At 37.3% G+C, this 27,905-nt stretch overlaps 1 protein-coding gene across 1 annotated transcript in view; it reads right to left on the reverse strand.

The window, feature by feature from the left end:
* Positions 1-15,912, reverse strand: part of wscd1 (WSC domain containing 1) — a 68,673-nt gene extending 52,761 nt beyond the window's left edge. Inside the window, 3 exon segments of the mRNA NM_001078907.1 lie at positions 1,706-1,890; positions 5,386-5,500; positions 15,488-15,912. Coding sequence (NP_001072375.1) covers positions 1,706-1,890; positions 5,386-5,500; positions 15,488-15,896 — 709 coding nt within the window. The 5' untranslated portion in view covers positions 15,897-15,912.
* Between the last annotated feature and the right edge of the window lie 11,993 nt (positions 15,913-27,905).

The following is a 27,905-nucleotide window of genomic DNA, read 5'->3' on the forward strand; positions in this document are numbered from 1 at the left end:
GACAAGGACAACCCTAGTTGTTATCAACGCTCAGTTCAGAAGCCTGCATCTCTGATGGTATGGGGTTGCATGAGTGCGTGTGGCATGGGCAGCTTGCATGTCTGGAAAGGCAGCATCAATGCAGAAAAATATATTCAGGTTCTAGAACAACATATGCTCCCATCCAGACGTCATCTCTTTCAGGGAAGACCCTGCATTTTTCAACAAGATAATGCCAGACCACATTCTGCATCAATCTTAACATCATGGCTGTGTAGGAGAAGGATCCGGGTACTGAAATGGCCAGTCTGCAGTCCAGATCTCTCACCTATAGAGAACATTTGGCGCATCATAAAGAGGAAGGTGCGACAAAGAAGGCCCAAGACGATTGAACAGTTAGAGGCCTGTATTAGACAAGAATGGGAGAGCATTCCTATTCCTAAACTTGAGAAACTGGTCTCCTCGGTCCCCAGACGTCTGTTGAGTGTTGTAAGAAGAAGGGGAGATGCCACACAGTGGTGAAAATGGTCTTGTCCCAACTTTTTTGGGATTTGTTGACACCATGAAATTCTGAATCAACATATTTTTCCCTAAAATGGTACATTTTCTCAGTTTCAACTTTTGTTCCGTGATTTATGTTCTATTCTGAATAAAATATTAGAAGTTGGCACCACCGCATCATTGCATTCAGTTTTTATTCACAATTTGTTTAGTGTCCCAACTTTTTTGGAATCCGGGTTGTATAAAGGTAAGTCAAAAGTTTTACACTAAGGGGCTGATTTACTTACCCACGAACGGGTCGAATGGAGTCCGATTGCGTTTTTTTCGTAATGATCGGTACTTTGCGATTTTTTCGTATGTTTTGCGATTTTTTCGGATTCTTTACGAATTTTTCGGATCCAATACGATTTTTGCGTAAAATCGCGAGTTTTCCTATCCATTACGAAAGTTGCGTAAAAAGTTGCGCATTTTGCGTAGCGTTAAAACTTACGCGAAAAGTTGCGCATTTTTCGTAGCGTTTCGGTTCTGCCCCTACACGGGCCGATAAGCTGCCGAATCGATCCAAGGGACCTTTAAGCCTCTAAAAACATTGTTTTGCCACATGGAGCCTAGTAACAATCAAGTACAAGGTACTGTCTTATTATTTGAAAGAAAAAGAAAAAATTGGTTTAAAACTGACTTTGTGAAAGTTAGCCTTCCTGTAATTTGGAACTTACTAGATATTGGATTTCTGGATTTCTGATTATGAGATCCCATACCTGTACTGGCACCAGCTTTTCTGTGTGTTATTTTCCTCTGCCTGGGGGGTGGGGGGGTGGAATAAAGCTTTATCCAGCAGCACAAGGTTATTACACTTCTTCTCCTTGGTCTCCAACTGGCTTTATATATGATAGGGGAAAGTGACTATAAGAACCCACGCACTCTGTAGCACACCGGTTACTCTTTAGTACAAAAGATAAAAAAAACTGCAAAATCATTTTGCCAAAGCCCAAATGACAATATTGTACACTAGATATGTACTAGAAGGGACCAACAGTCTTTTGCCTTAATATTGGCAAATGGCTGAATTATTTTAAAAATCTCTCTATCATTTGAATATAAGAATTATTTTGGACCTGTAGATGGAATTTCAAAACTGTAAACTTTAAAAATAAGATAAAACATAGTATGTCTCCCCAAAAATTCCCTTTAGTTTCCTATTTACTGTTATATGTGAATAACTCACTTTGCTTAGCTGATACGTGTAGATCCTCCAACCTGAAGACAGACAGTCGGTTGACACCTCCACACACAGACCCTTTCTCTCCTTTACATTCATTGTTACACTCTTCTTCCTTCGCTCTATTTAGAGGCAAATGGTTTCCACAGTAACATTCAGATCCATATGCTAAACCAGCATAAATGTATGTCCTGGTAAATACAGAATAGAGAAAATGTATTTATGTGGTATACATTTTATCAACATATTGTAGCTATATGGTAATGGTAATATATTTAAATTATGTACTAAAAATCTTATTTATAAATATGAAGTATAAAAATGCAGTTAATATACACACCAAAACAAGACCATTACATGATACTTTGAGGGACAGATTTATAAAAATGTGAGATCAGAGCTTACCACAAATAGACTTAATTCTCTTTCTATTTATCCCTATTGGATTTTTAGAAGTGTATTTATCAAATGGTGAACTCTAACTATCACCCATTGATAAATTTGCTTCTAAAACTCCCATAGGAATGAATAGAAAGTGGGTGAATTTTTTCTGCGGTGAGCACTAATCTCACATTTTGATACATCTGCCGCTAAGTAAAATCATATATATTTCTAAAACATCTAGTAATGTCTCTTACCGACAGCCTATTCCCTTGATATTGGCAAATGGCTGCAGGTGTATCTGAATGTAAACGTCTGGTGCAAAAAGACATATTATTTTGGATATAAAGCAGGGCAAAAAGAGGCATCACAAGTTTTTACACCAGCATTTTTGCCACTTAAATTGTCTCACTGCTCTCAAGGGGTTATGCCAGGTATAAGCAGTGGTGTAGGTATATTATTAGAACTGGTTTTAAAAAATGGTTTTGAAGGAGCTTAAGAGTATCCTCTTTATAATTGTTTAATTATAAATCTAAATTTTTAGGAAAGAGAAGCTTCTATCATGGCTTTATATGTCAATGTCGAATGTATGTATATATATATATATATATATATATATATATATATATTGTATATTACCTTAGATTACTACTGTATCTCAGACATAAGGGCACATTTATCATTTATCCTGATACAGTGAGCAAAATGCACTTTTGGAGGTAATTGTCATGTTTTTTTCTCCCACAAAGCAATGTTTTTCATGTGTCATTGCATGCGCAAGCAGGAGTTGAATCGGACACAATTGCGCAGCGTCTGACTGTTCTGCGATGTGTCCAGGGCAACTGCAACCGATTTGCTTCTCTGTAAATTAGACACAGTTGCGCCAAATATCTGCCTGGTGTCAGTTCTGTTGTTTGCCAAGCAAATGATGTCTGCGCCCGACTCTTTAGGCGCAAGTGCACTGCCTCTTTTGATGCAGGGAGTTGAGGGGACCCTGGAGCTACCATCCAGTCAGGAAATGGAAGGCAGGAAGGACTAATCACCGCTAAGCACAACTATACGGAAGTGCGCAGAGTGCATTTGGATGCAAGTACCTTTAATGAAAATAGTTTTAGGCACAACTCATTGTCAGGAAAAGCGCAATTCGCCCACTGCATCTGAGAAGGTAAATGAGCCCTATAATATTAAAAGCTGCACAACTCCACTTGAAAAACCACATGGGCAATTACAGCATGTCAATTCAACCTTTGTAAATGTCACAGCAAAAATGTTCTTTTGACAATAACATTTTTTTATTCAGATTACCTTTTGTGCATAATTAGATCTAAATACTGATGCATAGTAGCTAGCATGACAAAACATACTGTCACAGAGAATATTACCAGATTACTTTTATTAGCATGCTATACTGTGTTATTAAAATGTAACCAGGTCAGCTTTGTAGAGGGAAGTCAAACATATATAAAATAGTATATTCTATGCCTTTGAGTTAACAGCAATGAAAGCAATTTTAAGTAGAAATTCAGACCCATGGGATAAAGGAAAATGCAACAGTTATTTACCCTTTCATAGTCTGTTATTGTAGGTCTTTCAACAAAATTACAGCAGCATAATCCAGTTTTTAATGTTATGTATATAGAGTTTGACTGCTAAGTATCTCACAAACAACATCTTTGTTGCGCTAGGCTGACATGAAGAGGTTAATTACATCTATACAATTCTGAACCGATAACCCACAATCCTGAACATTTTCTTTTACAGAGATGTCTTTTTACATATGAAACCCTTTTCTGTTCATTTTTAATGCATGCAGCTGTGAATACAATGTACCCTGCCATCTAGGTACTAATTTCTCAAGAGACAGCAGACAACTTAATGGCTGTCTATTAAAGCCAGAGGAGCAGGAACAAATGCCACAGTAAGATTCAGAAATGTATTGCACTGAACATCTGCTGATCTATGACAAAAGCTTGATTTACAGATAATAGTGAACTATAGTTTGTGTTGTATTTGGATACTTATCCTCTGCAGTCAAGAATGAAAATCTTATATACCAAAACAAACTGGGTTACCCAGCCCTAACCTTGTTGATCAAAAAAATTGTGATGATTGAAGCACAAGATTTCCGACCATTCACAATGATGTAGGTTAACACTGATTGTCTGAGGTTTGACCTAAGTATAATAGTGTTGGCAAAGAGCAGAAGCTATTAAATAAAGCAAGGGGTGGATTTTATGGCAAGTCCTCACATTTCCTGAGATGGAAGATTAATGATTTCATTCTCCGACATAGAACTAACGTTCCATCAGGTACTAGGGGTTAAAAGGAAATGGTCATCAGTGCTAATATGCTGCCTATAAATGAAAGAGGTACAAATCTAACTTTTGCATGAAGTGCAGGTTGTCCTTCAAACAGATGGAAATTCAATTACAATGTGTGGATTTCTATTGCATTCAGGCATTAAAGGAGAACTAAAGCATAACTAAAGCAGTAGGCTAGAAATGTTGTACAATGTGTTATGAGATTCCATACCAGCCCAAGGCAACCACAGCCCTTTAGCAGGGAAGATCTGTGCCCCCAAAGATGCCCCCAGTAGCCCCCCATCTTTTTTTCTGCTGATTCACTGCCCATGCTCCGTGTCAGTTACTAAGCTTAGGGACTGACTCACAATATACTGTATATGTAGAATATCAAAGTAATGATATAAGGCTGATTAGTAATCAATACAGATAATTACTACATGGCAGCTCAGAAACCGATGCAATTAGCAATTAGAACTTAACAGCCTGTAGCACCAGCTTATATGACAGGCCAACCTAATTTTCTGCTTGATAATTTGCAAAAACCCCTAAATTTAGCTTTTCAGCAGCTTCTCAGAGAACACTGAGTGAATGTGGGGGAGCTCCTGTGACAAGTCCTGGATCATTACTACTACAAAGATGCTGAAATTACAGCCATATTCATTTTTAGGGTTTCGTTTTCCTTTGAGGGTACAGTGTCCCATGTTACCTTGTGTGTAAATCAGAAATTCTGTTGAAAAACTATGACTGGCACTGAGATATGAGCAAACTGATTTAAATGATTTGAGACTTACAGTCAAACTGACAATGTAGTCAGCCAGAAACATGGAGCTATTTGCTGCTGATTGAAAGACAGATTTGAATCAGATTTTTTTTTAAAAATCCATTTACAGTGCTGTCTGGTATATCTCTGTATTAATACAAGGCTCTCAGGGGCAAAGGATCAACAAAAAATGTAATCTGAACTGATGAGAAAAAGTTAAATTCATTCTAAAGGCTCTTTACCTTTCTGCACAAGCGTCCTGGCAGTGACTTACAGTCATTTTCCGAAGATCAAAGAATACTGTAGCTTTGAGGGTTCTTTTCTCTGCGTTATCAACAAAGCATCCAACATATGTTCCTAAATATTAAACAAAGGAGTAAATGTATTATGTTTTACAATTCTCAAAAGCCATGAATAACTTGTAAAATACACTTCTAATATTGCTTAGTGATAATGCTCATAATAATGCTTATTAATAATAATATAATCGGATATAAAACTTGCTTTGTGATATTGTGTCACATGACATTAATAAACACGGTCTTGTGTATTTATATGGAAAGCCACAGTGACATAATTCCATGAATTTTAAAATAGATAGATTATATAGATACAGTATGATGAATAGACAGATAGATATTTAGATAGATAGATAGATAGATAGATAGTCATTTCAAGTGCTGCAATGAACTCCCCTTTTCTTTTCTCATCATTTACATAAAAGCTAAAAATATTCATTAACCACAGTTGTCCATGTACATAACATTAAAATCCTAAGCCTAGTCAAGTCTGTGAGATTTCCTATAGCATATGGCATAAACTAATTATAGCTAGTAGGGATTACATTATCTGGACAAACATTATACAATTGCCTGTAAAAATGGTTGGTTATTGTGTTATAATCCTGCTTATTCTAGGCTGAGAATGATATATATACTGGGGAGCATTTGAACATGAACTATTAATGCTAATAGGCTAGAAACTATCTTGTGGTTACCATCTATCAAAGATCACCCCAAGATACCAGTATCACCAGTCCCAGTACCAGTAGTTAATTTCACAATATCACTTTAACAACAGTCTATTAAACCTACTTATAATAACTGCATTGTAAAACCTTGTTAGGATTTTAGTGCTATAGTTTCAAAGCAACCCTTTTTAGTAAGAATGGCTGTTGGGGTCAAAACTGCCTGCCCATTTTTCCTAATTATGAAATCTTGACAGGACTCTCCTTGATTGATGCAGTGACCAGCCAATTGCCGACTGCCACTTCATAATCCCATCCTGTGATGTCACGGCCCCCGCCCCCAATGTCACTCATTCCACCCTGTGACATTGAGGCCCAACCCACCCACCCCGTCCAACATTCCAGCAGTCTGAAGGTGACAACCCTATAAGAAGGGTCATATACAAATTTTAGGGCAGGGTGCAGAAACAAGCACAATTAAAAAATGGAGAGCAAAGACCCCATGAATACAGAGCTGTTAAGGGGGTGGGCTTGGGGGAGCATAGGGGAGGAAGCATCCTCCATTCCACCCCCGAACATGAATATTGATCAACTTAGGAAGCACTGCTGGGCGCAAGCACTAGATACAAAGTGCAGTAAGGCCCAAGGCACCGAGTACTTAGTGAATGAAAACCAATAGTTTTGGAAAGTTTTGGCAGGTCATATATTGACAAAAAAAAAATAGGAAAGCTGGTTGCTAATTTTTTTACACTATGAGATACAATTCCTTACTGACCTCAAAAATGACAACTGGGTAACTGCCAAGATCAATCGGTTGACTAATTATAACAGCATCTGTCTTTGTTGGCGTGAAAAAAAATGAATTCTTAAAGACAAAAAAATGAATCAGGGAAATATTCTTTATCTTGCTATTTCGTACCCTTACAGAAACTGTCTGTCTTTCCCTGTTGCTTCTAGTGCACCTATGATTTCCCTTTTAACCTTTATCATAATAGCTCTGATTAATGCTCTGTCTACAGTGTCGATTAGTATTAGAAGCTTTAGCAAAATCTACTGTATATCAATTTAATTGGCCAGTGGAGTGTTTTACTCACCTCCAGACAGAATATTAGCAGATTTGCCTGGCAAGGCTATACTTTCTAACCCAAGCTTATCAGTTTATAGTCTATACCACAATTTTTAAATATATCTTCCATTAAGACTTTTCCCAAACATGCAGTATTTTCTTGATTTAATGTATTTATAAAATAACCCTTGTAGTAAATTTACTACAGCCTTTTGGTATCTAACACCCAGCTGAGCAAATTTAGTTTATAAATAACACATGTCTAATATGTAAAGGAGAAGGAAGGTAAAAACTAAATAAGCTTTATCAGAAAATTCAATGTAATTACAGCCATAAGCAATCACAGAAAAGATGCAGAACCCTCTGTAAAAAGAAAAACAGTATTTCTTGTTTTCTTTTGTGTACACATGTGCTTCGGTATCAGACTTCCTCTCTCAGAAAAATCCTTAGTTCCCAGGCCAGAGTTTGTAGAGCTCTTTCCTCTCTCCCCCCTCCCATAAGAATTCACTCCCCCTCCTATCAGAATATGTGATCTGAGCTACCAACAGCTAGAGTTGCAACACTGAAAAGCTAAAATTGCAGCTGCTATCTTAAACAAACAGAGGGAGCTTTTAGGGCTGTGTACTCAGGTATGGTAAAGATTTCTGCAGCATAAATACAGTCTTCTAGCTTGCACATTTGTGTGAAATCTATTGGCAGTAAAATGCTGAAATTACTTTCCTTCTGCTTGAACTGATCTTGTTTAGTTGTAGCAGTATCTCTCACTTAGTCAAGTGACACCAAAAAGCCATTTAAATACCCCATGTCAACATATGCAATGTGGTTCAGACATCTGTCACCTAACAAGGAGATTCTTAAACTTTAAATTAAAGTCCACAATATATATTAACCTGAATTAGTCTCAAAATTGTCTGCCTACACTATACGGGGACTTGTTAAAGCTAACAGGGGAAGACTGAAGGCAGGCATGAGACAGGGACATTAAATTACAGTTTAAACAGTTTTCTCACTGCACCCTATTCTCAAGCAGAAGCAAAATTGTTACTTTTCTCAATATCTCTGGGTAAACAGATGAATAACCCTCACTCCTTGGGGTCTATAACAGTTTTCTCCACCCTAACATAAACAAAGTGTATAATACCTGTCTGTTCCCTACAGTGCAGCACAGCTCTCCAAAGAGTCACCTTCTGTCTCAACACTCAGTACACAGACTATTATAGCACTTGCTTCCCCAAGAGTTGCATCTTTTACAGGCCATGCCAGCATTCAGTGCAGGAGATCAAAGGGAAATGAGGGACTTTTCAGTAAGAATCCGGGACTGCGGGTGGAGCTGTCAAGGGACTGTCCCGCGAAAATCGGGACAGTTGGGCGGTATGGTACAAGTGAGTTCTAGACCAAAATATTCCTGTTCTCCAAAGTTTAAAAAGTTGCTGCCTGCCAATGCCCCAATAGTCCTTTATCTGATTTCTGGTTGAGCCACTTTACAGAAATTGCTTTTAAAGGAATTTTGTCACAAGGAAACATGTTTTGTTTTTTGTTTTTTTTTTCAAAATGCATCAGTTAATAGCACCCCTCTAGCAGAATTCTACATTAAAATCCATTTTTCAAGATATTTTTTAATATTTAATTTTAAAATCTGATTTGAGACTTGACATATTAGTAGTTTCCCAGGTGCCCTCAGTCATGTTACTTGTATTCTAATAAACTGTTGCACTCAGAATGATGTCACTCCCCCTTTCTCCTTAGCAGTGATCAGCAGAAAAATTGCAAGGTAGGAAGACAACAGCTCCCCGACAGCTGCACAGCTAAAAATTCTTCCATTCCCAGCCTAGTGGTAAATATAATAATAGCAATCAATAGTAAAACACCCAACGTCTGGCTATCACTCCTCCAGTTACACTAAGTAAAATAAACAATTGCATATCTGAAAGCAGTTGCATTGTGAAATGCTAACTCTTGTAAAAACAAAGGATCAGGCACAAAAAATATACATTTAATTCTTCAAGAATAACATTTTAAATGGTAGAATTCACTATTCGCAATGTACACAGTGTAATTTAGTAATAAAAAATACACCATCAAAATCATGACAGAATCCCTTTAAAGGAGAAGGAAAGCCATTTTGGCATTTTACTGCCAATAGATTTGCCACATTAGTGCCCCTAGAACACTATATTTATTCTGCAGAAAGCATTACCATAGCTGAGTAAAGTGCCCTAGAAGATTCTTCTGTTTGTTTAAGATAGCAGCTGCCATTTTAAGTAACTTCCTGCTTGCAGCTCTAGCCATTGGTAGCTCAGATCACACATTCCTAAGGGTGGGGGAATGAGTTTTATGAATTCTTATGGGAGGGGGGGGCAGGAGAGATTTGTCCAGACTCTGGCCCTGGGAATGAATGATTTTTCTGACAGAAGAAGTCAGATACCCTAAGAACATGTTTACAAGAAAGGAAACAAGAAATCCTGTGTTCCTTTTGATAAAGGTGCAGCTTTTCTGTGAGTGCTTATGGCTGTATTTACATAGACCTTTCTGATAAAGCTTTCTTAGTTTTTACCTTTCCTTCTTCTTTAAGTAAGTTTTGTTTGTCTACATTATCATACACAGTTCCCCCTTCCTTATATGTCACCAATATAGAGCAAGTATCAAGGCATATACAACAACCTCTTTATTTATTTATTTTTTTTATTACTCTAGACACTTGGATTTTGTGTATTTCATGCATGTGATTACATTGTCTCAATTAATCCTCCTTATCTCTCCTTAGTCTAGTTAACACAGCCAAAGACATTCCCAGCATCATTGTTGCTTATTAATCCTATTTTATCTCGTAGGATACTGGCTTTAATCCTGGGAATATATCTGAAATCCCTATCATAAAGCAAAGTATAGGCTTCTGTTTTTTGCCATAAAAGCAATTACTGCATATAACAAACACAAAAGTGCCAATAAAGGTCCCCATACATGGGACAATTCTAGCTGTCGATATCGGTCCCTTAGGCCCGGACCTGCCCGACCCAAATCTGGCCTGAATTCGGTCAGATCTCGATCGGGCAGGTTAAAAAATATAGTCGGATCGGGGGCCGCATTGGCTCGTTGATGCGGTCCCCGGACCAATTTTGCCTATACCCGCCATAATAATTTGATCATTTGGCCTGGACGATCAAATTAGGCTGGATTCTCCCGATATCGCCCACCCGTAGGTATATGGGCATAAAGAAAAAATCATTGACAGAAGATATTGTATGTTTATCGTATTTGATAATATGGCTTCAGAATCAGTTCCCATGAAAAAAGGCATATCTTTCAACAATGTGACTAGCAGAGCATTGAGATGCCACTTTAACAAATTGAATATTACATAAATGTCGCTTTAACAAATACATCAAATGGACCATAGCAGGGCTGTTTTAACAAAATAAATGATGCTTAAATGGGTATAAAGGGCTAAAAGCGTTCCAATCCTTTTAAGTTATTCTATCAAGTGGTTCAAAGTCTGCAACTGTTTTTTATTGTGTATATCAAAGAAAATTGACTTTTCTACTCTATAACTATTTAAACACCTGTCAGAAGAAAATATTTTTTTTCAGAATGTGAATTATAAGAATAATAATTTTTTCAATAATAAATAAATTATAGGTATCTAACAAAGAAACCTTATCATAAAGTGCTCTTCACAGTATTTAGCAAGAAAATTTAAACTGTTTAAACTGTTTTTATTTGTAATCAATCTTTTTGTTTCTTTAAATATGTTTTATCTTTCTCTAAAGTCACAAAGAACTCTCTCAGATAAATGACCCTGCAAATAATTACTTAGGGTATGACAATTTATGGTTAAGGACAGCATCCAGAGCAACTATGCTCCTTAGACCATTCTGTGACTACTAATGCCCTGTGGAATATAACTGTTTATATTGACATTTTCTTACTCTATAATGCTGTGGCTTTCAGATGTTTTAGCCTGTATAACCTTTTACAGCCCAACATTGAGCCAGCATCCTCTAAACAAGATTGCAGATCTATATAAACATTGTTACATCAATTAACCTTTTACAGTTCTGTGGATGTCTAAGAAAGGAGTTACACCACATTTCTTTTCTTTTATTCTGTATAAACGATCTTCTGTGTCAGACTTCTTGCTCTCAGAAAAATCCTTCAGGGCACAGCACGAGTCTGCTGAGTTTGCTCCTCTCTCCCCCTCCCATCTCCTCCTGCCCTCAAATCCATCCTCTCTCCCCTTCCCATCTCTGCTGTGTAATCTGAGCTTAGAGCTGTTCTAGGAGCAGTGGGCAGGCAGGAATGTGAAGTCAGACAAAAGATTTATTTTCCACTAATGTGAAATGATGGGGGGGGGGGGGTTGCAGTGTTTTTCTCACATATTTTTTTTTTTGCAGTTTTTTTTTTTTGCAGTGAATATTTGCCATAGTTTGAGAAAAAAATGCTCTCTAATGGCTATTCTTTCCACTTACTGCTTTGGTTTATCCTGGCGTGATGGAATTAGAACTTGATCATAATATTCAGATGTTTTGTTTATCTGATTTTCCTTGCATGCTCAGAAGAAACATTTTACAGTCATCATTGTCAAGACTTTGCTGCCAGTATAATCACTCCTCACAAAATATCAGCAGTGCAAACAGTCTCACCACTTCTGTGGTACAAGCCTCAACAATAAGGTCATCATTTTAGTTCACAGCCATAAGGTAGACCAGTGCTGTCCAACTTCTGTTGTACCGAGGGCCGGAATTTTTCCGACCTACGTGGTGGAGGGCCGATAATGGAAGCCAGTTTTGACCACTCCCCTTTTTGAAACCACACCCACTTGAAACCACACCCATGTTATCACATGACCATACCCATATTAATGGTTGTAGTACAGCAAAAACCTGCCATACTCTGCCTGCCCTACCCTGCCTGTGTGTGCCATACTCTGCCTTCCCTACCCTGCCTGTGTGTGCCATACTCTGCCTGCCCTACCCTGCCTGCATGTGCCATACTTTCACTGTGTATGCCATTCTTGGCTGGTTTGTGCCAAACTTGGCCTGTGTGTGCCATACTCTGCCTGCCCTACTCTGCCTGTGTGTGCCATACTCTGCCTTCCCTACCCTGCCTGTGTGTGCCATACTCTGCTTGCCCTATGCTGCCTGTGTGTATGGCACACACAGGCAGCCTACAGTGACACAATGCTGGCACTGCTCCTACAGTCTGCACAATAACTATATATTAAAAAACTTTTAAATTGCAGTACCACTTCAGTATACATTCTTTTTGTAGTATGCATGGATTATTTGTGGGTTTCTACTGCTCCTGAGGTGTGAACAGGGGAACAATGGGGGTGATTACAGCCTGAGCCTGAGGTGTGAACACTGCAGGGGGTGAACAATGCAGAGATTAAAAGGTGTGAACAGTACAGGGGATTACATATTTAAAAAATACAGCCTGATTACAGCCTGAATCTGAGGTGAGAACCATGCAGGGGGGGGCAGTTAATCACAGTACTGATACCATTTAAAGCTTACACAAGAGTAAGCCATCAAAGCAGCCAGACAGGTGGGGGGCCACACAGAGGGCCGCCAGTTGGACAGCACTGAGGTAGACAATAGTTTAAATATAATGCATTGCGTAAAGGAAATAAACTACACTTATATGGATTGACAATCATACATTAACAAAACTAAAAGCTTCTTCTTACTTATTTGATTGGCAGCAAACCTCTATAAAATACCTGGGTATTAAGTTGTGTACATCTGTGAAAAATTTATTTAAAGAAAACTTTAATCCCTTATTACTCAAATTCCATAACCTGACGCAAGACTGGATATACAAAAATATCTCCTGGATGGGAAGGATTGCAGCGATTAAATCCAACCTGCTCCCAAAAATGTTGTATTTATTTTGTACTATCCCTATACAGATACCTAACCATTACTTTCAATCCTTACAAAGGCTGATCTCTAAATTTATATGGAAGGACAGTAAACCATGACTATCTTTAAAGATCTTGTTTAGACATAAAACTAATGAAGGTCTTGGGCTTCCCCACCTCAAGAAATACTACCAGGCCTCCCACCTGAACTTCTTGCAACAAATATATTTACTTGACAACCAACCCCAATGGGTCCAACAAGAATCTGATATGGCTTTTCCACACACAGGCCAACTTTCTCACCTGATTTGGACACACCCTAGAATCCGATCTCAGCAACATAAACTTTTTTTTGAACTTTTTTTCACTACACAAGCTTCTCTTAAAATTTACAGACCACCTCTCCACAGGTCTACATCCACTTGACCACACATATTCTTGCAACAGCTAGACTGGTGCTAGCACGGTCTTGGAAATCAATGCACGCGCTGTCCTCTACAGAGCTAGTTAACCTGATAAATGAAACCAACAGATTGGAATATTGCTGTGCTAGAAATAACAATCTACTACATAAATACTACTCTAAATGGTCAAATTGGAATGACAGTCCTTACTCAGATGGTTTTCAGTCCACGCAACTTCTCTCTATACAAGCTTTCCAGCTTAATGTACATACAACTCAAACCCAACCAATTAACTGATTTTTGTCCTATATTTATTGGTATACCTATCTACCCAGTGATATCATGCTCTCTTTATCCTTATTCTCTAAATAAATAAAAAAAATTTAAAAAAAGAGACCGGTACTGAACTACTTTTCTCTCTACTTCTCCACTTCACTTTGCTTCGTTTCTTTTTCTGACTTATTTTTTTTTTATTTCTTTGTCTTCTATTACTTCACAGTAATTACTGCTTTGGTTAATGTAAAAATTCTAAAAAATCCCTTGAGAAACCAACAGGATGTAGACAGAATTGCTATCATCCTTTTTATCATCCTTTTTATCTTTACGTGATTATCCGTTCTACCTTTTATTTCTCATTACTATGTAAAGAATAACAGACATTTGTTTGGTAACAATGTATATGCTTTATGTTTTGGTACCTGACTTTATGACATGATATTTTGTACTGTTGGAATCTCAGGATAAATAAAAATGTTATTGGAAAAAAAAAAAAGAAAGAAACCATCCATTTCTTACCATGTATATAAGTTAAGCCACACAAACTTGTACTGCATATACTCCTTTGTTCACCAGCACCATTACATTTTTGGGAATACTCAATGGCTGGTATTTTATTGTCCTGTATTTGGTCTAATGTAATTAAACTATTGATAATTAATAATTTTTTTTTAAAAATGTGTATTTTACTTTTATGATGATATTTTTGCAAATACTATTGTAATACCCATTGTTACAGAATCTTTTTTTTAATTAGCCATAAATTCTTCTTCACCATCACAGGCCATTATCTTTGATTCAAACTGCATTATCCCCAAATTAGTAACCCATTCTATCCTTTTCCAAAATAATACAAAGTGATATAGCATCATGTATTTGTATCTTTTTATGGTGTCAACTACAATGAAGGCTGTTAACAACTTCAGACAGATAATATATGGAGAATAATTCAAGTGCTCTATGTATAGCACACAATTTATGCCCAGATCGTAGCCTAAAGTAAAAAATCATGTTCATTTATTTGCATTACAATTATTATGTCTCAATAGAAAGAATAAAAGGGCAAATAAACCAAAAACATTAATTGGTAATTTCCTATTTTTAGAGGATTCTAAGATATCTGCATTTTTTGACTGCTTATCAGGTTTTTGGCTTAACTGAGATTTAGCCAGTTTAGGGTTCAATGAATGCAGAAAGTGCATAGACAGGTTGCTGACACACCAGGAGAGTATTTGTGATTAATCTCCTCTAGATGTAGTGTTTAATCTCCTCAAATGCCTTCCTACCGTCATAAGTGACGCTTCAGCTTTCCGAAGTCGTCCAAAGTTTCCTCGCAAGGCAACTTTAGAAAACCAAACTGACAAATATGTCTTCCTACCAGCAATTTACGTTCTTGCCTGTAGGAAAGCTTTCAAAGAGATTAGCCATCCTACAATGAACTTCCTCTAGTGTTGGCAACTAATCTCCTTGTGTGTCATCAGCCTTAGGGTCAAGAAAAAAGCAAAAAGGGAATTATAATTCTCACACTTATTGTAAGAAAAGCTCCCACTATGATCCTTTAACCAATAAGGCCATAACCAAATAAACTGTAAAAAAGAAAAGGAGAACAGATAACCTTTTTTAGGTTATTTAAATTTATATACTACCCCTACCCCCCCAACCAATATTGGTATTAGAAATCTAAAATGGTCTGAAGTTGATAATATATCAGAAACCACTTAGAATAAAAATGTAAAATAGAATAACACATAAGAAATAAATGTTTTAGTACCTTTGTTGACCAGCATGTGCTTCACTACTTTGGATGGTGTGCCAAGAGAAGGATCCTGATCTTTTACAAAATTGTGAAACCATCTTCTTCTTAGTTGTCTCAGTTCAGAGTTGCGTGTAATCAGCCAAAGTGGCTGATCTATTACTCCATGTCTTTGAGTGAGTAATTTTTTAGCGTGTAATTTTGCCAATCCTTTCGGAACCATCCTGTGATCAATATACTGATCACCAACACTGTCAGCTGATAAACCCAGATTGCCTACAGTTCCTCGGTTACTTTGCTGGATAACCAAATAAGATCTTTGTAAAAGAAGCAAACTTCCAGCCATTAGATAAGCAACAGTGAGAAAGAAGAGAAAAAACTGGGCTCGCCTTAGAAATTTCTGTAGGCTGAAGAAAGGTTTGGCCATGCCCACCCTAAAATCATAAAAATTTGGGGAGGGAGAAAAAAGGGGGGAAGGGGAGAAAAAAAAAGAAGAAATTTTCCAAAACAAGATTATAGCACTTCTTTCATAAACATCTGATTGTGTCCATTCAAAGTTCCAACAAAACATGAAATATTTACTGCCATGATATAGAAAAGTATCTTCTTTTTAAGGTCAGTGGATGAAAAATGAAGAATTGCTCCATTTTATTGCATCATTTTGGCACTTTCACTCTGCTTAACCTTAGAAAAAAACAGAACGAAAAAGACTTAGTAAGTACACACACATCATATTAGAGCATAGGACAATTTTACTATTTAAATATGATGTATAAAAATGTAATAACAACAACATAATAAATGCCCCTGTTACTATTTACAGTATTTATTTAATGTAATTTCAATTTACAGCTTATAGAACATTACAAAAGCATTGATTTAAAAGGTTAAGTATATAAAATAATTGCATAATGACTGCAAAAAAATCTCAGAAAAAAACAACACACTTCCCACTGACTTGAAAATTTAAAATATTGAAATTTCAATATATGTATACATATACATATACAGGATGTGTTGTCTCCATTTTTGTAAACATATTGTTTTGGCTTCTGACTTCCTCTCTCAGAAACATCCTTAATTCCCATGGCCAGAGTCTGTGCAGCTCTCTCCTCTCTCCTGCTCCCCCTCCCATAAGAATGCTAAGAAACTCCCTCCCCCCACCCTTAGCAAATGGAAAAAGTTTCTAGGGCTTGTTCCTCAGGTATGGCAATGCTTTCTGCAGAATAATTATATTGTTCTAGGTGGCACTAATGTGGCAAATCTATTGGCAGTAAAATGCCAAAATGACTTTCCTTCTCTTTTAAGGCTACTAAAAAATTATTTAAACATTAAATAAACCCAATAGGCTTGTCTTGCCTCCAATAAGGATTAATTATATCTTAGTTGGGATTAAGTTCAAGGCACTGTTTTATTATTACAGAGAAAAAGGAAATCAGTTTTAAATTTTAGAATTATTTGCTTATAATGGAGTCTTTGGGAGATGATAATTTAACAAACCATCAAATGGTGGCATGAATATCTTTTATAGAGATACTCAGGGTAATGTAAAGAAAGTTGCAAAGCTTGTCCAGGTCTAAAGATTGCCATACACATTAAGATTTTTCTCTCCCTAATGACCAATTTTTAGTGCGATCTGACAAATCTGTCAAATTATAGTAAGGCTAGTGGGCACCGAACAATCGCACACATGGTGATTTTTCATCTGGTTGGAAAAGTTTCATCCAATTGGTTGCTGTGGATTACCAGACGATGCAAATGTTGTGGCTTTTAATATATTACACCATTAGCTTTTACAATTCAGTGTTTAAGTTCTGCTCTGTTGGATATAATACACTTTGCATTAATGCTGAGGGCAGAGTGAAATCATGGTGTGTCTGTTGGCATGCAAAGAGCCTTAGGACTATCTCAGTCAGAAAACTTTAGAAATAAAGCTTTTTCCTTCTTCCAAATGAAGTAAAATCAAAATGTGTGGGTTGGAAAGCTGCTGTTGATTTAGTACACAGTTATGACATTATTTATACAGGGAAATAAATCATTCCTTTGCTCTCAAAAGTACCTGCCTAAACATTACCTTTAGATCAATGTAATAAAGTAATATATCTACTTATACATTTCATATATATTACAGTTGATACCAACCCTCACTCTTATCATGCCTGGATGTCAAGTGAATATTCTAAAAACATCTATATTTTCTCCTGAGGCTTCTGTTGTGAGTAAACACTGGTTTATTCACATCTCAGATGTACTTGGCAACCTTTTTGAGCTAAAAAACCACCTGTAACAGTAGCAATAAGTAGCATCCATTATACTCAAGGGGAGAGTCGTGCCCAGCTGTGAATACTTTTCCGCCAGGGTATATGCCTCATTTGACATTAGCCTAAATGATGTAAGATTACCGTCAATCCACAACGAAGAATTGAACATATTGTTTTCCCATTTAACACAATGTAGTTCTGTCTTGCTCAGGTCAGAAACTCATAGTACTGAAGGCTTTATTTTAACAGAGCAACAAATTTTAGATTATTTATGTTCAGCAAAAAAATATTCTCCTCAGAATGAACTGCCCTACTGCTCAGTTCCAGGTATGGAAAGTTTAAGACCTCAGAATTATCTGAAATGTATGACCTGGGTGTGCAGTCCAATAATCCCAACTAGTCCAGAGACCTGTATAATACTTTATAATATATCTATTTAAATTGAAAGGAACACAAAACAATAACAGAATGTAATATATTTTCACCTGTACAAAGCAATTAAAGAAGGACATTCAGTACCCACAACACTATGTGCTCGTCTGATGTAAAAACATTTACAGATAATGAACAATGAAATCACAGTCAAGAAATATAAACAGAAAATACATGAACTTTAATTATGACATGGGGAAATGTGATTGTACCATTGCAGCTACATGGCCCTTGACAGAGTATGGAACATTGAAATTGTTTTTTCGTGAGGTAAAAATATTTTAAAAATTAAAAAAAAAATGAGAACGTAATTGACTCTATATTTTCATACTTGCACTAAAGAGATAGCAACTAATATGATTTAATTAACAGTTGATGAGTAAACTCTAGTGGTTGTTATGGATTAGTAGAACAGGTAATACACTTTGCATATTTAATAATATAACCTCATATTAAAATTAGTACAGGTATGGAATCCATTATCCGGAAGCCTATTAACCAGAAAGCTCCAAATTACAGGAAGGCCACCTACCATAAACTCCATTTAATCCAAATAATTCAGGTACTTAACGATTGCCTTTTTTTCTGTATTAATAAAACAGTGACTTGTAGTTGATCCCAACTAACATGCGGATAAATGCAACTAATTTAATTAATCCTTACTAGAGGCAAAACAATGACATTGTGTTTATTTGTTAAAATCATTTTTTAGTATACTTGGTGATCCAAATTCAGGAAAGAACTCTTAACTGAAAAACCCACGGTCCCGAGTATTCTGGATAACAGGCCCCATACAATGAAAAATCAAGCCAAGTACATGAAAACACAATTCTGTTTACATGAAATCCATACAAGAATACTATTTTTAACACTGAGATCTTACAGAATACAGAATATTCCTGCAATAAATTAACATTTATTTTCTACACTTTTCAGTAAGTTTTGCATTTCATTGTTGCCAACAAGATGGGTGCTCATTGTGTATTGTCAAAAGATGACCAATTGGAATCAGTGTCGTGCAATCCCACCAGATTGTATTTGCTCCCTCTATTTAGATATAGCTAACTTGCCATCAACTTCTACCTTCATCTTCCCATGTGATCTAATCAGTTATTATTCAGATCACTGCAAATTGGCCATCCATGTGTGTGTGTCAAAATTACTAGTGTTTCAAACATTGAGCATGAACTGATAGTTGCCTTGGGTTAAAGCAACATTTACCCTTTTCATTTTATCTATTTATTTTTAAAAGATGTCCAGTTCCCAGTTGTACCGGACAGTACATTGCACAATGGTTGACAAATTGTATTCCTTTGGGCAGTTTATGTCATCTCTGGTATTATTTAATTTGATTTGAATCTAGATTTACTGAAGCTGTTGCTACAACTCAATTCATGTTATGCTTAGTGTTTGCAAGAAAACTATCAATCATTTCATGCATAGCAGAAAAAACAGCAGGAATTATGGCACTACAATGCCTTTTTTTTATTTAGAATGCATTTAGAAATGTATATCGTTTTTATTATTTCTTCTACTATATTCTGCAAACCGCAGAAAGGATTGTTTACACCTTCCCGGTTCTTCCGAGCAATTGTAAGAGGAGAAGTACATTGATCAATTTAACCTTCCCAATTGAAACCCCTGTTTAATAAACATCTCTTTTTTCCTAGGTCTGAGATGCAGCATTGAGTTGTGGAAGGAGGCAGACTTATTATCTGTGTTTATCCTCTGATAATAATGGGGGTTGGGTGAAGTAGTAAGATTAAAAAAACCAATAGTGCTTAACAATAAAAAATAAAATATTTATACTTAAAACCAAAGTCCTATCTATTTTTTCATGCTGTAGATGTAGCTGTAGATGTAATCCCCCTTAAGGTGGCCATACACGTGGCGATCTGACGATGTTTCGTACGACCATCGGTCGCACGAAACATCGTAAGATCCGCCACACACCATTCAGGGCTGAATCGGCAGGTAAGGAGGTAGAAACAATAGGATTTCTACCTCCTTCTGCCGATTCAGCTCTGAAGGGAGAATTTTGGTCAGGCGCCTTCTATGGCGCCCGATCAAAATTTTCAAACTTGTCCGATCGGCGAGTCGTCCGATATCGGCAGCTTCCTGCGATATCGGTCGACTCGCCGACATGCCATACACGCACCGATTATCGTACGAAACGAGGTTTCGTACGATAATATCGGTGCGTGTATGGCCACCTTTAGGCTAATGATACACTGGGTGGATTTTCAACATGTGGATAGATGCAGGCTAAGAATCCAACCCTACACTGATAGTTGTGCCTGCACCTGGAACCATTGCTTCGACCTGGGTGCAGACACACTAAGAAGAATTCGGCACAAAACTGCATATGTTTCTCGCCAAATTCTGCTCAGTGTGTCTGCACCCAGGTCGAAGCAATGGCTCTAGGTGCAGGCACAAATTTCAGATATTTTCAAGTGTAGGGGTGGATTCTTAGCCTGAATTTGCCCTCATGCTAAGAATCCACCGTGTGGCATAAGCCTTAAACAGCGACTCTATATCACACATCTCGTATAGTAAATTAGTCATGCGATTTTATGGAAAGCAAAAGATCCATTTTTTATATTATTTAATGCACTTATTCCTCATAAAACAAACCTCAAGACTGAAAAAATTGCCTGTTTGAACTGAGGCCAACGCTAAGCAATAAATCTGACATGTCTTAAACATTACAAGAGTTATTTTCAATCAAACCTTGATGATGTGGAAATAAGCTTGGTTAGCCATGATAACAAGGGAAGTCAGTGGACAGCAGACTGTTGGGAAGGTGTGAAAAGAAGAAGAGACATGAAAATGGAAAAGGCAAGGAGTGAACAGAATGTGACAGTTCTGTTCATAAATAGAATGAGGCCATGGTTCATGATGTCTATCAGCTTAAGAATCCAAATGTCAAATGCAATGCTGAAGACAGCAACAAAGGGGAAAATAAAATAAAACAAATCATCCCAAATTACTTTTCTACTTGCAACTGAGACACATTCATAAACAACCAGAAATTCAGAGATGTTTAGAATGTATATACCAGTATCACAGTCTCAAAGCAATAATCCAATCGTACCAAAGCAGCACAGTTGCTTCAAGAGAATTCCATTATCCTTTGCACTAACTAATTAAAGTTCAGAGCTGCCTAATATAATTGTGCTGGATTTAAGTTTTTCTTCAGGCCCTTAATTTAGAAAAATTGTTTTAATAAAGTGCAGCCAGTGGGTACATATGAAATTAAAAAGAAAACGCATAGAGATTTCTTTGATGACTAAAGCAGAGGCCAAGTAACTGTAAACTGAGAACAAGAGTAAACAGAAAGAAAATTGAAAAAAAAACAAGGCCTAGTTCTTTCAGCTTATAACTTAGGTTTGTAATTTTACGACTACTGTAAAACATTTTCATTACAGAAAATATACCTTATGCTTATGTAGTGATTATCCTTTTATTTTCCTTTCTGTCTATGACACAAAAAGATTTTATCACTGCCTGTGAGCACAAGTAGCTACCATGGGTCATTACCATTCACTGCAACAGGATTGAACATAATACTTCTTAGGGGCAGATTTACCAAAATGTGAGTTCAGGGCTTAATACATAAAAACTCAGTGTATGTGTATTTATCAATGGTTGAAAGTTAAAACTCACACTTTGATAAATACACTTCTAAAAACCGCATAGGAATGAATAGAATGCGGGTGAGTTTTTATGTATTAAGCTCTAAACTCACATTTTGATAAATCTGCCCCTAATGTGTGTTAACTATATTAAAACATACCAACAGATGTATTTGCAAGCATAAATTCCCTTCAGAAGGCTAGTCATTATGCATACTACGATAGTCAGCGACTCACAGACTAGAGACCTGTGCAGGTCATGATGGGTAGACCTGGATGCCGCCAGTGACTCTAAACTAGACCCACAAGCAAAACTACCCACTGGCCATCATACAACTGGAAGTGATTATACTAGTGCCATTGTTGTAGAGCAGATGTCACTTGATGGTAAAGGAAGGTAAGAAAAGATTAAATTGAGACCAGTATTATTCTTTTTAACACAAAACAATCTCAGTTGATTCTAAAGGGTAAGGTGATCTGCCTGTGTTCACAAAATAGTTTAAATAATTAGTTTCTTCATATTTGCATAAGTACGCACTTCTACGTTCCCTGACTTCATTGATGCAGTCAATGGAGCACTGTACTCTACCCACTAGGTTTGCCTAGTACAATAAGAAAGGAAAACATCATTGTAACCCACTCTTAAGTAAAAAATGAATGTTCTGCTCTAATATGTTATTGTCTAATGAAAACAAATGTAAAATTCACAATTCTGCCTAAAGTTTCTTCAGATTCCTTTCATCTACCAAACAGATTGCTTTTCTTATGAAGGAGCAAACTATATGTATTTTACAAATAATGTTTGAAAGTTGACCAATCAGCTGGAGAAGTGCACAAATCTGTCTTTATCAGTGAATAGAAAGTTTTGGCTGAGACTGTTAGCGTATCTGTTCCTCACAGGGATAGAATTGTACAAGCAAGAAAAAGCTCCTTTGTCTTTTAGGCACTCTATGACCTGCTTTTTGAAAATAAAAGACAACAGCATGCCATAGCAACTGGACCCCTCCCAGCTTCCAACCTGATTCCTATTCTGAGAAGATGTGAAAGCTAACAGGGAGGTTTTCCCTACATGAATGAATCTAGAATCTGGTCAGAGCTTTAGTGTAAGTCATAGAGGGATCCTGTGTCTGAAGGTTGCAAAGGCGATATTCACTTCTTTCACAACAACGGAAGGATTTTTCTCTGGGCAAGCAAGTTGTGTTTGTGGTGGCACTGATTGAACAATATCATATATCTCCTTTTACTTCTAGATGGGAACATAATATAACACTGACCTAAAGAAAATGATTGATACCTGTAAAGTAAAACCAAAATAACAAAGTGAGTTCTTATAAAGCAGCAGAATGTACCTAATTACTGCGCTGGGAAATTCTGTCATTAAAGAGTACTATCCTATTCTATGTCAAACTGAATAAAGACTACTGAGGAATTGAATGGATGGCCTCATGCCTAATCATTATATCACACAAATACATAGTCAAAAATAGGCCTGCTTTAAAGATAAAAAAATATCTGGTTGTAGCTTTATTATTATCAACCTTTGCCTTTGGCTTATTGTTGATCTACTGATCTATTCAGAAGCATAACATTCCCATACTGTGCAAAATAAGGTAAGAGAATTCAAGTGAAGCGACTTACAACTAGTAGGAACACAGGGATACTGTCCTCACAGAATTACTACCTTTTGTTATACAGGAGTGGGATCATCTATCAGTATCTGTTATATTGCATTTCCACCTGACAAAATGGGCACTGCATTGTAAATAGTGACCAAAGATTTCTGTTTTTTTCTGTGTCTGTTGTTAAATGGGCAACACAGATATGCAAAAAATACATATCTGCTTGATTGTACTATAACATAACCAGCAGTCTAATGATTCCACCTCAATTTTTGTTAAATACATACACAAACAATACCAATACAAATCTACAGAATTATATGTATCAAATAAGTAGTTTACAAATATATGATATAAATATATGTATCGTTAATATTATACAGCAAATCCCTTTACACTTGAAATTGCACTGAGCTGAAGTATAGTACATTCCATAAGCATAACCACTTCTGAAACATATTTCTTCTCAACTATGTAAATGTGCCAAGCGGAGAGTAGCCAGACAGTTTAAGGCACCTAGGAGTAGCAAAAGCATCAGTCATAGTCTAGGCATTTGTCTCCTAAATGGATATTTATGATTATGTATTAAGCTGATTACATGAAAATATGGGGGGCTCAACTAAGGGAGGGAAGCGGCAGTAATGGACAGTAAAATTCAGTAATGGACAGGATAAACCAAATGTTACATATCACAGGTCACATCTGTATAGTGACTGGTGTAACCAGAAAAGCCAAGATCCTTGTTTACAGGGAAAAAAGAACATTATACATTATGACTGAAATATTTCTATAATATATAGCTAATAAATAAAAGGATATTCACTTTTCTCAGAAGCCCCCAGAGTACTGTTAACATTTTCTTGCTCTGAAGAAATCAGGTTATGTTTATGTTTCACTCTGGTGCAGAAAATAAGGCCTCCAATCCAAGGATTGTTATCCCACACCATTTCTATCAACAAAAGTGAACAGGACCAAACTGTAAAATGGACAGAGGTGTAATAATTTCTTTTAGATCTAGATAAAAATACACATAGCCAAACATATAGCTGCAAGCATATTGATTTAATTGTACCTAAATGTATGAGACTTTTTTTAAACAGATCATTCCAGCCATTTATCAGTATTAGTTTACTGTCCTGTTTTATCTTTCTGAGCGATGGGATGAAATATATGGATGAGAACTCCTCTGGGTGATATGATATTAATCTACAGCATAGTAGCATGAAAATCAAGATGATGGAACGCTGCCTTACTTACCAGTAGAGGCAGCTTCAGAAAATATGTAAATTATAATTTACTAGCAAACAGGTTCTGGCTTTGTGGCATGGTCATCCAAATAACTGCTTGTTAGTTTTACTGCTTGGTGATTTTCTCAATTAAAACTAATTTCTATTTTCATTTAAGTCCCTTATAGGGTTGTGAAACAGGATGAAATCAAACATCAGATACAGTGGAGGAAATAATTATTTGACCCCTCACTGATTTTGTAAGTTTGTCCAATGACAAAGAAATGAAAAGTCTCAGAACAGTATCATTTCAATGGTAGGTTTATTTTAACAGTGGCAGATAGCACATCAAAAGGAAAATCGAAAAAATAACTTTAAATAAAAGATAGCAACTGATTTGCATTTCATTGAGTGAAATAAGTTTTTGAACCCTCTAACAAAAAAAGACTTAATACTTAGTGGAAAAACCATTGTTTGCAAGCACAGAGGTCAAACGTTTCTTGTAATTGATGACCAAGTTTGCGCACATTTTAGGAGGAATGTTGGTCCACTCCTCTTTGCAGATCATCTCTAAATCCCTAAGGTTTCGAGGCTGTCTCTGTGCAACTCTGAGCTTGAGCTCCCTCCATAGGTTTTCTATTGGATTAAGGTCCGGAGACTGACTAGGTCACTCCATGACCTTAATGTGCTTCTTCTTGAGCCACTCCTTTGTTGCCTTTGCTGTATGTTTTGGGTCATTGTCGTGCTGGAACACCCATCCACGACCCATTTTCAGTTTCCTGGCAGAGGGAAGGAGGTCGTCGTTCAGGATTTCACGATACATGGCTCCGTCCATTTTCCCGTTAATGCGAATAAGTTGTCCTGTGCCCTTAGCAGAAAAACACCCACAAAGCAAAATGTTTCCACTCCCATGCTTGACGGTGGGGACGGTGTTTTGGGGGTCATAGGCAGCATTTTTCTTCCTCCAAACACAGCGAGTTGAGTTAATGCCAAAGAGCTCTATTTTGGTCTCATCAGACCACAGCACCTTCTCCCAGTCACTCACAGAATCATTCAGGTGTTCATTGGCAAACTTCAGACGGGCCTGCACATGTGCCTTCTTGAGCAGGGGGACCTTGCGAGCCCTGCAGGATTTTAATCCATTGCGGTGTAATGTGTTTCCAATGGTTTTCTTGGTGACTGTGGTCCCTGCTAATTTGAGGTCATTAACTAACTCCTCCCGTGTAGTTCTAGGATGCTTTTTCACCTTTCTCAGAATCATTGACACCCCACGAGGTGAGATCTTGCGTGGAGCCCCAGAGCGAGGTCAATTGATGGTCATTTTGTGCTCCTTCCATTTTCGAACAATCGCACCAACAGTTGTCACCTTCTCTCCCAGCTTCTTGCTAATGGTTTTGTAGCCCATTCCAGCCTTGTGCAGGTCTACAATTTTGTCTCTGACATCCTTGGACAGCTCTTTGGTCTTTCCCATGTTGGAGAGTTTGGAGTCTGCTTGATTGATTGATTCTGTGGACAGGTGTCTTTTATACAGGTGACTAGTTAAGACAGGTGTCCTTAATGAGGTTGACTAATTGAGTAGAAGTGTCTAACCACTCTGTGGGAGCCAGAACTCTTAATGGTTGGTAGGGGTTCAAAAACTTATTTCACTCAATGAAATGCAAATCAGTTTCTATCTTTTATTTAAAGTTATTTTTTCGATTTTCCTTTTGATGTGCTATCTGCCACTGTTAAAATAAACCTACCATTGAAATGATACTGTTCTGAGACTTTTAATTTCTTTGTCATTGGACAAACTTACAAAATCAGTGAGGGGTCAAATAATTATTTCCTCCACTGTATGTATGCTATTGCCACTATACTACTTTAATACAGTGCCTGTTCATTTGGAGAAGTTGCTATATTATTATAATGAAACTACGGCCCATGGCCGCAACCTAATGTAGGTGCATTGCTATGTGACACAGTGACGCGATAACGGCACAATTCTGAGTGAAAATTCAAAATAAAAAGACACCAGAGACCCAGATTCAATGCCCGAACATAACTGTAAGGGCCTTTGTGCATCCTAGCTTCTGAGGAAGTGGTGAGAAGCCACGAAACGCGTCAAGCTGAGTGTATAGGACGTTGTGATGATTTTAAAGGAAATCAATAAAGTGAACTTTTAATGCCAAGTAGGTCTCCGGTGCGCCGTCTGTGCTATATATATTTGTTCCGTATCTTGGATGTACACCTGGACCGGAGGCGTGTCGGGACGTGGCAGCACGGGACCTTGTAATGATGGGATTGATCCGGTGAGTGCTCCCCGTCAATTAGTTCTATTGCTCCTTTGTGCATCCTAAATGGCCTTACCTGATCTGATATAAAGGTTCCTGACTTTGCTATCTTGTTCTGACTATCCTGATTGCTGGCAGCCCTGACCTGTACCTGAAATTAAGAGACTCTCTGAACCCTTTGGACACCTAATTTGTGCAGCACCAGCCCGGGGTAGCTGCAGCGCTTCCTCTTTCTCACGCGCGCGCATGCGCAGTAGGGTGAAAAGCCGACCGCTGGCATTTTACGGAAAAGGAAGCAGGAAGGAGGAAGCGCTTGCTACAGGTACCCCGGGCTGGTGACTTTAATTGCCTACCTTGTACCCCGGGCTGGTGCCCCTGTTAGGAGAAAACAGCACCAGCCCGGGGTAGAAGTTAGGCAATTAAAGTCACTTGGGGGTGCCTAACATTTTGGCACCCCCAAGTGACTTTGCCTTTCCTTCTCCTTTAACTGGGCATTTACTGGAAACATAAGAAACAAGTTAATTGCCCAGCTCCATAGTCTAGTACAGGGGTCCCCGACAATTTTTACCTATGAGCAACGTTTAAATAAAAAAAGTTGAGAATCAACACAAGCATGAGAAATATAGCTAGGGGTACCAAATAAGGGCTGTGATTGGTTATTTAGTAGCCTGATATGGACTGGCTAACTACAGGAGGCCTCCAAAATTTGCCTTCAAGCCAGAAATTCAAAAATAGAAACATTTTATGACAAAATAACTAATAATATAGAGGTCCACTTATTCTTAATAAATGGATTCTAGGGGAGGAAATTCACAAAGATATTACTCATAACAAATGCATAGCATAGTGTCAATATGAGTTCAAACCAATCTGATTATTTTCTATACTCTTCTAAACCCTGGATTATGGTGCGGCCGCGCATTTGATATATTTCAATTTCATGTATGCATTTGATACTGGTTTTCAGAACAAACTGATACATAAAATAAG

The sequence above is a fragment of the Xenopus tropicalis genome, chromosome 2, assembly GCF_000004195.4.
Source record: "Xenopus tropicalis strain Nigerian chromosome 2, UCB_Xtro_10.0, whole genome shotgun sequence".
In the NCBI taxonomy this organism is placed as follows: domain Eukaryota; kingdom Metazoa; phylum Chordata; class Amphibia; order Anura; family Pipidae; genus Xenopus; species Xenopus tropicalis.